Genomic DNA, 15,832 nt, shown 5'->3' with positions numbered 1-15,832 from the left:
TCATGTGGGTGAGTGTCTATGTGAAGTGTTGCACCACAGCTGCATGGATAAGGCAACAGCTCTACCCATCTGATGTGAGAAGTAAGCCGTGCTGTGTGACTTGCTGAGCTAGCCCAACACCTGTGACACCCCACAGGCAAGTGGCACATGTGCAGAGTGAGGTTTGTATCCGCTGTTGCCAATGGCAGGTGATTGATCTGTGCCTGTGTACTCTGCTGAGGTTGCATCAGTGGCCTGGGGCATGTAACTGCTTTGAGGTGCTGTCCATCAGCCTGGTGTTGCATGTGATGCACAGTGTGTGCCATGATCAGGGAGTGTGTCGCACCCCTCCTGCCACCTGTGTACTTTCAATGCCATGTAGTGCATTGGGGCTTCCACAGAGGCCAATGTCTATATGAGATAGATGCTATTCCTTGGCAGCATCCTATGCCCTGTTCAACATATCAAAGATGTTCAAATGTGTGTCTCTGTGACATGGAGCAGGTGTAGTGATGTTGTCTCACTTTGTCATCCTCACAGGTAACTGCCTACGAGAAGGGGGGGGATCTGGAAGGAGATCGTCAGGGCCGTGAGATCGGCAGGGGGTCGCAGTCGGCGCCTAGCCCAAGTCCGAAAACGATGGCAGGACATCCGGTGCTGGACCCGGCGGATCGCCCGGGTCCAGCTGGGGCTCTCACCTCCACGCCCCCACAGCAGGTGCCGACGCCTGACCACCCACATGATGCGTGTCCTGGCGGTGGTCTTCCCTGACCTGGATAGGCAGTTACAGGAGAGACAGCAGCAAGGAGGGGGTAGGTACATGTCTGTTTGTTGTGTTGTGTGTCCCCAGCTTTTGGAAGTGCTCTGTAGCCTGTATACACTGCCAGGGTTCATATGTGCAGTGCATATTCTGTTCCCCAAAGTCAACCGGTGCTCTTATTCGTCCCTTCCCCTCCTTGACATGTGTCCCCTGGTCTGTGTGTAATCACAATTGCACAGGGTCATCTAGGCTGCCAGTTAATCCAAGTGCACATTGCTTTCTGCATCATGTGGGAGGGTGGTCTGTGACATGTGTTGGTACCTTGCCTATGCCCTGTCCTGTTCAATCTGTTGGGGGTCCATATTTGTTGGCACTGATGATGAGTCTCAACATGGGAGTGTGAGGTTTCAAATGAACACACTTGCAGCATGCATGTCAATGTTGTGGCCTCAGACATGATGTGCATGAGTGGGAGATATGCATAGTGCCAGGACGTTTGCTCATGTTACAGTCAGATCATTCCAGGAACAAGGAGCAGTGTGCCCACTACAGTCCCCTGAGACACCCTTGCCTCATAATCATGTGTGTCATCCAACACTGTGTCCATTCTCAGTGTGTTCAGCATATGTTTGCCTCTGTGGCATTATTCCCTGGCCTCATTTGTATTTATCCAAAGTGTGCTACATGTGTCCACTGGACAGTGAGACCCCATTTGGCTTGTGCATACTCACAATGGGCAGTGCCTGTGTGTCTATTCACAACTATCTGTCGATGGTTGTTTGTCACAAATATGTGTTGGCAGCCTCACGAGGTGATGTGGAGTACATTTGGGAATTCTTGCAGCACATTTTTGTAAACCCTGATTAAGAGGTGTCACTTCTTGATCTGTCTCAATCACATTGTCTCAGGTATGGGGGATTTGTGCGGGCGAGGCCTACGTGGCCAAACCTTATGTCTCCTTGCCAGGCCTGACCGGTGTGTGATAATTGGCTGGACAGAGACTCAACGTGCAGTGACCCAGTGATGTTGTGCAGGGTTTAAAGTTTGTGCTTTGCAGCATGTGTCAATTGTTTAACTACATGATTCCTGCTCATACATTTTTTGCACCAGTGTGTGGTCCAGATGCTACGTAGTTTGGTGTTTGTGTGCTGACATCTGTGTGGACATTCTGGCTTGCCATGAGGGTGTCTCCTCAGTGCAGGTATGCCTTTTTACGACACAGTTGCAGCCCCATTAGCTTCTGCGTTGTCCTGGGTTTGGACATGTGTGCCACTCCACATGACAGGCAGTGGGTCAGATGTGTTGCCAACTGTGTCATCAGGTAACGGATGGCCATGTGACAACTGACATAATTCAAGTTGTTATTCAAAAGGTATTGTACCTTGGCACTCACAACACTTGTCAACAGGTCTTCATGTTTTAAATGCTTTAGTTTGATGTTTTGTTGTTACGAACAATAATGTGCCTGCATGACAGATGTCTCCCAAGGAAGTGCACAACAAACCACCTTTCCACTTTCAGGGAACACGCTGGCACATTTTAAAAGGAGGCACTGTTCTAATGAGACTGTTTTTCAGATTATACATATACATGTTCCCCCAGTGTTGTGGAATTTGGGTAAGTCCTTGGTTGTTGGTGATACCAACTTACGAGTGTCAAGTCATCAAGACCTCCGTGGGCCCATGTATATGTACTTTCTGCAAAACCATTTCTTTCTAACAGTGGCTTCTTTAAAGAAGGCTGCCAGCTTGTTCAATGACTCGGTAAATGTAGTTTTGTGTGCACCTCCTTGGGAGCCATCTTTTATGAAGGCACATGTGTGTTCTGTTCACAAAATGGCACATTCCCAAATTCTGACCATTTCGATTGTGTAAAGTATTGTGATTCCCAAGGGACCAACATTTTTTCGTTTTGTGTTCCAAAGTACTTACAGGTCTCGGAGTGTGGGGACACCTTTGGTATTGAGGTGGGTTACTTTGCCTTGGGTGCACCACTACTGTTTCTTTCAGGGTAAACAAGAGGTGGCATGACTTCATTGCATTGCTCTGCTCACCTGTTCCCAGACACTAGCTCCACAGTGTATTTCTCATTCAAGTTTTGGGCTGGTGTGTCCTATTTAGCCTTGTGTCCAAGTGGCATGGTGGGTCTACCAACTGGGGAGTACAGGGAATACATATGTGCAGAGTAATCTAGCTGTTACTCATGATGCATTGCCTGATATGCACTGTGACCTATTGGTTTTGTACTCATGTGTCAGATGTATACAGGTGACTGATGTTTTTCTGTATCTTCACCTTGCCCACAGCATCATCATTGGAAACTGAGGGAGACACCTGCACGGACCTGGATGAGGGACCCAGCACCAGTGCCACCAGTGCTGGCGAGTCTGCGGGAGCCAGTGGCACGGAGGGCGAGGGGAGTCAGTTGGAGGACCTGTCTGGTGGCGATTCCAACTACGACGCAGAACGGTCCGAGGCTGACCTCATCGAGGGGGCGGAAGCTGCTACAACACCTGGCAGCAGCCCAACATCTGTCCCCGCCTCCTCCATTCCCATCACCGCCCTCCCAGTTGCTCCGGTCCCTTCTCTCCGTGCAGGGCCCCACCATGTCTCCTTCGGGACAGGCACCGCACCCCCTGCCACCCCTGCTGCCCTCAGTGCAGAGTCTGTGGACATACTGCGGCAGTTGCAGGTTGGGCAGGCATCGGTGCTGACTGTCCTCCATAGCCACACCACACTGCTGACACAGATGGTGTCGTTCATGGAGGGCATGTCAGCAACGATGTCTGAACAACGCAGGTTTCTGCGGTCCATGGACTCTTCCCTGGCGGCAGCAGTGACTCTCCTGCAGCGCTTCGTCCCCCCCTACCCCAGCCCCATCCACACATCCCTCTCCCATACCTGTCCCATGCACACCCAGACATTCCCAAGCACGCACCCCACCAGACACAGGCAGCACACCACCAAGTAAGGGCAAGCGCACACCTCCTGGCACGCACACTCAGGGGGATGTAGGCACACCCACTGGGTCTGGGGCAAAAAGACATACACGCAGCCACAGTCTGAGTCCGCATGCCTCACAACCCAGTCCCTCCAAAAGCACTCCCCTTGGCTCCCCTGCCAAAATGACACCCAAAGAGGTCGACATGGGTGAGCTGCCCATCACCCCCACTGTGACACCACCCCGCAAGCGGGTGAGGAAGTCCCCGGGAAGGGTTGTTGAGTCCCCCCTCTACACCCCCTCCCCCAAGAGCGCTGCACCCCATCCCTCGGCCACCCCCCCTCCGTTGGCCCTGGGGTTTCTTCCGGTGCAGGGGTTACCCTGGACGCCCTGGCAGCAGTGTGCAGCGCCGAGTTCACCTCCACCTTTGGCACTGCCCCACTCCCTGTGGTGGAGACGTCCACCCCTGCACCCACCACACCTACCCTTCCCCCTCCTGTCCCTGCGGTGCCTGGTCCTTCCCCACATGATGCCCCCCCCCCCGGTCGACGAACCTGAGGGTTCCACTGTGCAGGCAAGCTAGGGAAGACGCGTGCCCATGTGTCCCCCCAAGGACTTCTATTATGGACTGGCCATTGCCCTTTGTATATAGTGTGATTTCATAATTTGTTTTTATGCTGAATAAAGCATTTTATTTTTACTTTGAATACTATTGCAATTCAGGTATTGATATTGGTGCTGAGGCTCCAGGAGTTGGTGTTGTGGTAATGTGTTATGGTTCTGAGAAATGTTCTAGTCTGATGGTCATGAGGTGGACCATAGTATCTGCGTGCCATCACAAGGTCTCTGCAAATAATCATTCGTAGTGTGTGTTATTTTGTTTTGAGACATTGTCCCAAGGAGTGTTCCTTCCTCTGTGGCACCTGACATCTTCCCTGCAAAGAGTTGCACAATTGTTGTGCTGACCTGTGTCTACATTTCACTGTTGTCAGTGATGTGTTGTTATGGCACTATCATCATTGTCAAAGTTAGGGATGCGTACATACACCCATGGAGTTGTGGTCATCTGATAATGATGTACACCCCCCATGTCTCTGTCCACTGCTGGGAGTCCTCTGCACCCACCCCTCATATTGCATGCCACTGCTGGTAGTCATTTACACCCACCCCCATGTCTCTGTCTACTGCTGGGAGTCGTCTGCACCCACCCCTCATATTGCAGGCCACTGCTGGTAGTCATTTACACCCACCCCTCACATGTCTGTCCACTGCTGGTAGTGATATGCACCCACCCCCATGTCTCTGTCCACTGCTGGGAGTCCTCTGCACCCACCCATATATGTCTGTCCACTGCTGGGAGTCATATACACCCACCCCTCACATGTCTGTCCACTGCTGGGAGTGATATGCACCCACCCCCATGTCTCTGTCCACTGCTGGGAGTCCTCTGCACCCACCCCCATGTCTCTGTCCCCTGCTGGGAGTCCTCTGCACCCACCCCCATGTCTCTGTCCACTGCTGGGAGTCCTGTGCACCCACCCATATATGTCTGCCCACTGCTGGGAGTCCTCTGCACCCACCCCTCACATGTCTGTCCACTGCTGGGAGTCCTCTGCACCCACCCCTCACATGTATATCCACTGCTGGGAGTGATATGCACCCACCCCTCATATTGCAGGCCACTGCTGGTAGTCATTTACACCCACCCCTCACATGTCTGTCCACTGCTGGTAGTGATATGCACCCACCCCCATGTCTCTGTCCACTGCTGGGAGTCCTCTGCACCCACCCCCATGTCTCTGTCCACTGCTGGGAGTCCTCTGCACCCACCCATATATGTCTGTCCACTGCTGGGAGTCATATACACCCACCCCTCACATGTCTGTCCGCTGCTGGGAGTGATATGCACCCACCCCCATGTCTCTGTCCACTGCTGGGAGTCCTCTGCACCCACCCCCATGTCTCTGTCCACTGCTGGGAGTCCTCTGCACCCACCCATATATGTCTGTCCACTGCTGGGAGTCATATACACCCACCCCTCACATGTCTGTCCACTGCTGGGAGTGATATGCACCCCCCTCATGTCTCTGTCCACTGCTGGGAGTCCTCTGCACCTACCCCCATGTCTCTGTCCACTGCTGGGAGTCCTCTGCACCCACCCCCATGTCTCTGTCCACTGCTGGGAGTCCTCTGCACCCACCCATATATGTCTGTCCACTGCTGGGAGTCCTCTGCACCCACCCCTCACATGTCTGTCCACTGCTGGGAATCCTATACAGCCACCCACCCCCTTGGTGCAGTACACTGCTGTCCTGGGCCTACACACACACCAATATAAAGGTAATATGCTGCACCAGGCCGTACGCCAACATTCGTGGCGTGTGTACGCCTTGTATCCCAAATGTACTGGTGCCGTAGGGGTACGTGTGATACGGACCGTACCCCCGCATTCATAGGGTGTGTACGGTCCGTACCACGCAAACCCCTACGGCCCCAATCCAATAGTGAAACGGCCCATACCCATGCTATGTATGTGTGGGTGCGGTCCGTATCACTATAGTAGTGGTGCCGTAGGAGTACGCTTGGTACGGCCTGTACACACGCTCTCAGAGCGTGTGTACGGTCCGTCCCACGCGTACCCCTACGGCACCCCTACAATGGTGATACGGACCGTACACACGCTCTGAGGGCGTGTGTACGGTCTGTACCACGTGTACCCCTATGGCACCACTACTATAGTGATACTGGCCGTACACACGCTCTGAGAGCGTGTGTGCGGTCCATACCACGCGTACCACCACAGCACCACTAATATAGTGCTACGGACCTTACCCACGCTTTGGATGTGTGAGTACGGTGCGTATCACTATTGTAGTGTTGCCATAGGGGTACGCGTACACGTCCACTTCCGTTGTTGCGGGACGCAGGGATTGGTAGACACGCCCCCCGGAGTGACCAGACCCTGGAGGTAATGTATGTCCTCAATATTGTAGGTTTTAATTTGGGTAGGGGGTATGTTTCCTGCCCCTCACCCCCCCCTTGGCCCCTGGGTGTTGTTCTCACCTTCTGCGGCGTGTGCGTCGGGTTCGGTGCACCAGGTCGTAGGCTAAGAGGGCCGGGATGACACGTAGGTCGGGATCCGGGGCTCCGTTTTTGCGTCGGACTCAGTTTTCCGGCATTCTTTGGCTGCTGTAAAAAAATAGCTGTGGCGAGTGACGTAGGGACGAATCGTACTTGCTGGTCCGTAAAACGCTGCCTGACTCCGTACGGACGTCGCGTACGCGCTGTCCAGGATCAGACTCGTAGGTATTTTTTTGCCGTACGGTGTTTTGTACAAATCGTACGGAAATGGTATTTCTGTACGAATCGTACTTGGTGGATTGTACGGTGGACTTCCCGGGTACGAGTCGTACGGAGGATATGCTCCGTACGAGGAATCGTACCCGGATTTTACAGCATTGGAATCGGCACCTTTATGTTTAGTGTACTTAGTTATATTACATTAATTATAATAGGAAAATATATATATATATGTTACAGGTCTGGCAAGTCCTTTTTTTTACTGTAATTACAGAGGGTATAGTAAATTAATAAAGTTTACTGTTCAGCACCTATCATTAATTAATACTAACTGGAGTGGGAATAGTAAATTAATTAAGTTTAGTGTCCTGCACCTATCCCTAATTAATACAAACTGGAGGGTGAATAGTAAATTAATTAATTTTTTTGTGTCCAGCACCTACCACTAATTAATACTAACTGGAGTTGGAATAGTAAATTAATAAAGTTTACTGTTCAGCACCTACCATTAATTAATACTAACTGGAGTGGGAATAGTAAATTAATTAAGTTCAGTGTCCAGCACCTACCCCAAATTAATACTAACTGGAGTGGGAATGGTAAATTCATTAAGTTTAGTGTCCAGCACCTACCCTGAATGAATACTAACTGGAGTGGGAATAGTAAATGAATTAAATTTAGTGTCCAGCACCTACTGCTAATTAATGCTAACTGGAGAAGAAATAGCAAATTCATTAAGTTTAGTGTCCAGCACCTACCCTGAATGAATACTAACTGGAGTGGGAATAGTAAATGAATTAAATTTAGTGTCCATATCCGACTCCTAATTAATTCTAACTGGAGTGGGAATAGTAAATAATTAAGTTTAGTGTCCAGCACATACCCCTAATTAATACTAACTGGAGTGGGAATAGTACATTATTTAAATTTAGTGTCCAGCACCTACTGCTAATTATTGCTAACTGGAGTAGAAATAGCAAATTCATTAAGTTTAGTGTCCTGCACCTACCCTGAATTAATAATAACTAGAGTGGGAATATTACATTAATTAAGTTTAGTGTCCAGCAACCAAACCCCTAATTAATACTAACTGGAGTGGGAATAGTAAATTAATTAAGTTTTGTGTCCAGCACCTACCCCTAATTAATACTAACTGGAGTGAGAATAGTAAATAAATCAAGTTTAGTGTCCAGTACCGTCCTTGAATTAATTATAACATGAGTAGGAATAGTAAATTAATTAAGTTGAGTGCCCAGCATCTACACCTAATTATTATTAACTGGAGTGGGAGTAGTAAATTAATTAAGTTTAGTGTCCAGCACCGATCATGAATTAACACTAACTGGAGTAGGAATAGTAAATTAATTAAGTTTAGTGTCCAGCATCTATCCCTAAGTAATACTAACTGGAGTGGGAATAGTAAATTAATTAAGTTTAGTGTCCAGCTCCTACCCTGAATTAATACTAACTGGAGTGGGGGTAGTACATTATTTAAGTTTGCTGTCCAGCACCTACACCTAATAATACTAACTGGAGTGGGAATAGTAAATTAATTAGGTTTAGTGTCCAGCGCCTACCCCTAATTAATACTAACTGGAGTGGGAATGGTAAATTATTCAAGTTTAGTGTCCAATACCTACCTTGATTTAATACTAACTGGAGTGGTAGTAGTACATTAATTAAGTTTACTGTCCAGCACTTACCTCTAATTAATACTAACTGGAGTGGGAATAGTAAATTAATTATGTTTAGTGTCCAGCACCTACCTTGAATTAATCATAACAGGAGTAGGAATAGTAAATTAATTACGTTTAGTGTCCAGCATCTACACGTAATTAATACTAACCGGAATGGGAATGGTAAATTAATTAAGTTTTGTGTCCAGCACCTATCCCCAATTAATACTAACTGGAGTAGGAATAGTAAATTAATTAAGTTTAGTGTCCAGCTCCTGCCCTGAATCAGTACTAACTGGAGTGGGAGTAGTAAATTAAGTAAGTTTACTATCCAGCACCTACCCCTAATTACTACTAACTGGCGTGGGAATGGTAAATTAATTAGGTTTAGTGTCCAGCACCTACCCCTAATTAATACTGACTGGAGTGGGAATCGTAAATTAATTAAGTTTAGTGCCCAGCATCTACACCTAATTAATACTAACTGGAGTGGGAATGGTAAATTAATTAGGTTTAGTGTCCTGCTCCTATCATGAATTAACACTAACTGGAGCAGGAATAGTAAATTAATTAAGTTTTGTGTCTAGCACCTATCCCCAATTAATACTGACTGGAGTAGGAATAGTAAATTAAGTTTAGTGTCCAGCTCCTACCCTGAATTAATACTAACTGGAGTAGGAGTAGTAAATTACTTAAGTTTATTGTCCATCACCTGCCCCTAATTAATACTAACTGGATTGGGAATAGTACATTAATTAAGTTTAGTGTCCAGCACCTAAGCCTAATTAATCCTAACTGGAGTGGGAGTAGTAAATTATTCAAGTTTAATGTCCAATACCTACCTTGAATTAATACTAACTGGAGTGGGAGTATTACATTAATTAAGTTTACTGTCCAGTACCTACCTCTAATTAATACTAACTGGAGTGGGAATAGTAAATGAATTAAGTTTAGTGTCCAGCACCTACCTTGAATTAATCATAACAGGAGTAGAAATAGTAAATTAATTACGTTTAGTGTCCAGCTTCTACACCTAATTAATACTAACTGGAGTGGGAATGGTAAAATAATTAAGTTTAGTGCCCAGTACCTATCATGAATTAACACTAACTGGAGTAGGAATAGTAAATTAATTAAGTTTTGTGTCCAGCACCTATTCCCAATTAATACTGACTGGAGTAGGAATAGTAAATTAAGTTTAGTGTTCAGCTCCTACCACGAGATTAATACTAACTGGAGTGGGGGTAGTACATTATTTAAGTTTACTGTCCAGCACCTGCACCTAATTAATACTAACTGGAGTGGGAATAGTAAATTAATTAAGTTTAGTGTCCAGCGCCTACCCCTAATTAATACTAACTGGAGTGGGAATGGTAAATTATTCAAGTTTAGTGTCCAATACCTACCTTGATTTAATACTAACTGGAGTGGTAGTAGTACATTAATTAAGTTTACTGTCCAGCACTTACCTCTAATTAATACTAACTGGAGTGGGAATAGTAAATTAATTATGTTTAGTGTCCAGCACCTACCTTGAATTAATCATAACAGGAGTAGGAATAGTAAATTAATTAAGTTTAGTGTCCAGAATCTACACGTACTTAATACTAACTGGAATGGGAATGGTAAATTAATTAAGTTTAGTGTCCAGCACCTATCATGAATTGACACTAACTGGAGTAGGAATAGTACATTAATTAAGTTTTGTGTCCAGCACCTATCCCCAATTAATACTAACTGGAGTAGGAATAGTAAATTAATTAAGTTTAGTGTCCAGCTCCTAACCTGAATCAGTACTAACTGGAGTGGGAGTAGTACATTAAGTAAGTTTACTATCCAGCACCTACCCCTAATTACTACTAACTGGAGGGGGAATAGTAAATTAATTAGGTTTAGTGACCAGCACCTATCCCTAATTAATACTGACTGGAGTGGGAATCGTAAATTAAGTTTAGTGTCCAGCATCTACACCTAATTAATACTAACTGGAGTGGGAATGGTAAATTAATTAAGTTTAGTGTCCAGCACCTATCATGAATTAACACTAACTGGAGTAGGAATAGTAAATTAATTAAGTTTAGTGTCCAGCATCTACACCTAATTAATACTAACTAGAGTGGGAATGGTAAATTAATTAGGTTTAGTGTCCTGCTCCTATCATGAATTAACACTAACTGGAGTAGGAATAGTAAATTAATTAAGTTTTGGGTCTAGCACCTATCCCCAATTACTACTGACTGGAGTAGGAATAGTAAATTAAGTATAGTGTCCAGCTCCTACCCTGAATTAATACTAACTGGAGTAGGAGTAGTAAATTACTTAAGTTTATTGTCCAGCACCTGTCCCTAATTAATACTAACTGGATTGGGAATAGTACATGAATTAAGTTTAGTGTCCAGCACCTACCCCTAATTAATCCTAACTGGAGTGGGAATAGTCAATTATTCAAGTTTAATGTCCAATACCTACCTTGAATTAATACTAACTGTAGTGGGAGTAGTACATTAATTAAGTTTACTGTCCAGTACCTACCTCTAATTAATACTAACTGGAGTGGGAAGAGTAAATGAATTAAGTTTAGTGTCAAGCACCTACCTTGAATTAATCATAACAGGTGTAGGAATAGTAAATTAATTACGTTTAGTGTCCAGCATCTACACCTAATTAATACTAACTGGAGTGGGAATGGTAAAATAATTAAGTTTAGTGTCCAGCACCTATCATGAAATAACACTAACTGGAGTAGGAATTGTAAATTAATTAAGTTTTGTGTCCAGCACCTATTCCCAATTAATACTAACCAGAGTAGGAATAGTAAATTAACTAAGTTTAGTGTCCAGCTCCTACCCTGAATCAATACTAACCGGAGTGGGAGTAGTAAATTTAGTAAGTTTACTGTCCAGCACCTACCCCTAATTACTAACTGCAGTGGGAATAGCAAATTAATTAGGTTTAGTGTCCAGCACCTACCCCTAATTAATACTGACTGGAGTGGGAATCGTAAATTAATTAAGTTTAGTGTCCAGCATCTACACCTAATTAATACTAACGAGTGGGAATGGTAAATTAATTAAGTTTAGTGTCCAGCACCTATCATGAATTAACACTAACTGGAGTAGGAATAGTAAATTAATTAAGTTTTGTGTTTAGCACCTATCCCCAATTAATACTGACTGGAGTAGGAATAGTAAATTAAGTTTCGTGTCCAGCTCCTACCCTGAATTAATACTAACTGGAGCAGGAATAGTAAATTATTTAAGTTTACTGTCCAGCACCTACCCCTAATTAATACTAACTGGATTGGGAATAGTACATTAATTAAGTTTAGTGTCCAGCAACTACCCCTTATTAATCCTAACTGGAGTGGGAATAGTAAATTATTCAAGTTTAATGTCCAATACCTACCTTGAATTAATACTAACTGGAGTGGGAGTAGTACATTAATTAAGTTTACTGTCCAGTACCTACCTCTAATTAATACTAACTGGAGTGGGAATGGTAAAATAATTAAGTTTTGTGTCCAGCACCTATTCCCAATTAATACTAACTGGAGTAGGAATAGTAAATTAATTAAGTTTAGTGTCCAGCTCCTACCCTGAACCAATACTAACCGGAGTGGGAGTAGTAAATTAAGTAAGGTTACTGTCCAGCACCTACCCCTAATTACTACTAACTTCAGTGGGAATAGTAAATTAATTAGGTTTAGGGTCCAGCACCTACCCCTAATTAATACTGACTGGAGTGGGAATCGTAAATTAATTAAGTGTAGTGTCCAGCATCTACACCTAATTAATACTAACTGGAGTGGGAATGGTAAATTAATTAAGTTTAGTGTCCAGCACCTATCATGAATTAAACACTAACTTGAGTAGGAATAAGAAATTAAGTGTACAGCATTTACACCTAATTAATACTAACTGGAGTAGGAATAGTAAATTAATTGTGTTTACTGTCCAGCACCTACCCTGAATTAATACTAACTGGAGTGGGAATAATACATTATTTGAGTTTAGTGTCCAGCACCTACCCTGTATTTATGCTAATTGGAGTGGGAGTAGTAAGTTAGCTATATGTTTATCAATTTATAATCTTAAAAAAACATTATAGTTTAAAGTAGTTTAATATTTTAATTATAAGATAGTTGTAAATGAAAACATAAGCATTGTATGTATACTTCATCAAAACATATTATTTTAAAAACAATATTTAATAAAAATAAACTTAATATCTAACGTTGAATCTAACATTAATAAAATGGTCGATAAAAAAAATAGACATTTGAATTTTTTAAGGAGGTTTATTTATTGTAAAGTATTTAAAAATCATCAAGAAATATTTTTTATTAAAAATATCTAAGTTAAATAAAGACATAGAGATAGGAAATCATTATTTATTTTACCAATACAAAATGTTTTGTACATATGAATATTTTTACATCTAATAATGAAAGAGATTTTTTTAATACAATATTGGTACATTGTTACAAACAGTTTCAGAAAAGATGCACTCCTGTCGGAAAGCGTAGCCCTTCGAGGGGTGGCACTGCGGCGGTGGAGTAAACCGGTGATAATTTTTCTTGCAAAACGGAGTTCCAACTGTGCTCTCAGGTCAAAGAAAAGACACCACACCGCTCCAAGATACTTCAAGGGGGTTTATTGCTTCATAAACCCAACGTGACGCGTTTCACCCTCAACGGGCTTGCTCACACACCGTTATGCTACCGGACCATCGTTTACATACATTGTTCGTACAATCATGGACATGAAAAGGGGACTTTTTCGAAGGTTTTACAGCGCCATATTGGAAAAGTAAAATTGTCTCAGATAGCAGTACTTAATGTGCGCCATTACAGAACAGTAAAAAACAACACATATCATGGCAAACACACTTACAGTCCACTTGTTATTTAATAAAACAACGGTAAATCGCTCCTAGTGAGCTTGGTACTGAAACGTTGCTCCACGGCTCCTGCATACGTGTTTCAATAAACATTAGAAGCACCCCCGGGACTCGTGTCGTGCAATGTGATTAATAATCCACATTTACTCCAAAAGCTTAAGTAGCGTTTTGCGATCTGGTGTCGCGTGTCATACTTCCATCGTGAGTATACAATTAAATGTCTTGGAGCGCAAAAAGTGTGTAGCCTGGTGTATGCTTAATAATGACAGGAGATATGTTTGGTTCGCCTGTATGCGTTCTGTATTGCACCTTAATGGTCAAACATGCTCCCATAGTGGGTACAGCCTTAGTTAATGCCGGTGTCAATAACATATGGGTGGATATTACCGGGTCATTTGGCTATTATACACTTCCAACCACCTGTGAGTTTAATCTCATGTTACTAGGTGTCCTAGTGTATTAATAATTGATTGCGAGATCTCTTGGATCGTGGATCCTACTAATGCATTAATGGAAGCAAGAACATAAACTGCCTGTCACAATTGCCCCGTCCAAACGTACCAAATTCCATACATTGGTCTCTATTTAGTCCAGATGTAAAAAATACGTTAAATTGTATTGCAATACATTGTTACAAACAGTTGTATACATTTTGAAATAGCAGATAATGTAGGCTAATTTTTTTTTACATACATTAGAAAACATTTGTTTTTATTTATAACAGTGGTTAATTGCAGTTTGGTATTGTGAATAATATTTATTTAGTTACATATATTGGTAAGATATTAATCGTATATCATATCATATCATTTAACAATTTTCACAATTTTTTTAAACATTTTTTACGTATAAACTTAGTTACATTTTCCAAATAAATAATGATACATTTTAATTAATAATATTCATATGTAAAATATTAATCTTATTGATTATTACATGGTTTAATTCATAAACTTTTTTTATAAGGTAGGCATTTTTTTAAATATAGAAAAATCATTACAAGCTTTTCATAAATGTATGTAACTTGTAAATACATGGAATTATATAATTTGACATAATAAGTGTTTAATATTATTTATTATTATAATTTTACAATGATATCAAAATAAAAAATACATTTAAACAAATAAGATAAACGTTGTAGTATGTTAATTAAACATGTAAGTAATGTATATATAATGTAATGACATGCTTTAAATTAAATTAGATTTATTTTATATGTTTGAAGCTGCCATATTTGTTTGGGACTTGTATTTTGTAACCGCTTGTGGTTTGTTCTGGGTTATTTCGAAGGGGAGAAGGTCGCGGTTGGGAGCTGCTTCGCATCAAGGAAGGTAAGATTACTTTTCTTTATTTAAACTACATTATTAATTTAATTTGAAGGTAGTTAAGTTGTAGTTAGTGTGTGTAGAGTTAATTTTTGGAATTGTGGTGTTTTTTATGCATTCGTTAGGTTTTGACTATTTATGTATCGTTATTTTTTTAGGCCTAGTTTAGAAATGTTAAAGTCTTGTAGGATATGTGTTATTATGGTGTGTATAATGTTTGTAATACTGTTACATTGTATATTATGTGTATATGTGTGGGTGGGAATGTTTGTGTGTTTTTTAAATGTTTTGTACAATCAAAGTTGCTGTTACTACAAGATTTTAAATTAAGGAAGTGTATATTAGTTTTAAGTAACTAATAATTATTTTACACTTTTTTAATTTTTCGGGTTTTCATGTAGCGTTTTCTATTTTTAAAACACTTTTTCGGGGTTTTAACCCCTTCGCTGCTGGGCCTTTTCCCCCCCTGTGCTAAGCCTTTTTTTGGCTATTTGGGGTAGCGCGCGCTTATGCCACTGTAACGTTTTGACCACTTAAGGTATCCACACCAAATTTGTGTCCTTTTCTTCCAACATCATTGGGATTCTAAAGGTACACAGGGTTTGTGGATCCCCCTGGAGGGGTCCCAGAAATTAGTCAAAATACAGCTAAATTTTGGTATTTTTGGAAAAAAGGGCTGCAAATGAAAGCGTCTGGGTTTTCCCTGCAAATGGTATCAAAAAAGGGTTTGTGGGGCTGAAATCACCATTTTCCCAGCTTTTAGGGAATGACAGGCTTTTGTCAGAAAACCAAAATTTTTCACACAGGTTTGGCATTTTTCTGGGACATAGCCTGTTTCTGCTATTTTTTGTGCTTTCAACCTCCTTCCAGTTAATGGTAGAAATGGGTATGAAAGCAATAATGGATCCTGGTAAGCTATACATTTTAGAAAAGTAGACAAAATTCTGAAT

General features: G+C 42.5%; 1 protein-coding gene across 3 annotated transcripts in view; it reads left to right on the top strand.

Moving 5' to 3' along the window:
- LOC146817182 (uncharacterized) overlaps positions 1-15,832 on the top strand; it is a 146,527-nt gene that overhangs the window by 75,040 nt on the left and 55,655 nt on the right. For all 3 annotated transcript variants that reach the window (XM_085609181.1, XM_085609182.1, XM_085609183.1), the window contains one exon: positions 14,848-14,888. In XM_085609181.1, the coding sequence (XP_085465307.1) occupies positions 14,848-14,888 (41 nt within the window). The remainder of the gene's footprint in view (positions 1-14,847; positions 14,889-15,832) is intronic.

Source organism: Triturus cristatus, chromosome 6 (assembly GCF_964204655.1).
Source record: "Triturus cristatus chromosome 6, aTriCri1.1, whole genome shotgun sequence".
NCBI lineage: Eukaryota > Metazoa > Chordata > Amphibia > Caudata > Salamandridae > Triturus > Triturus cristatus.
The sequence above is the reverse complement of the archived record's forward strand: the minus strand, read 5'-3'. Positions and strand labels throughout refer to the sequence as shown.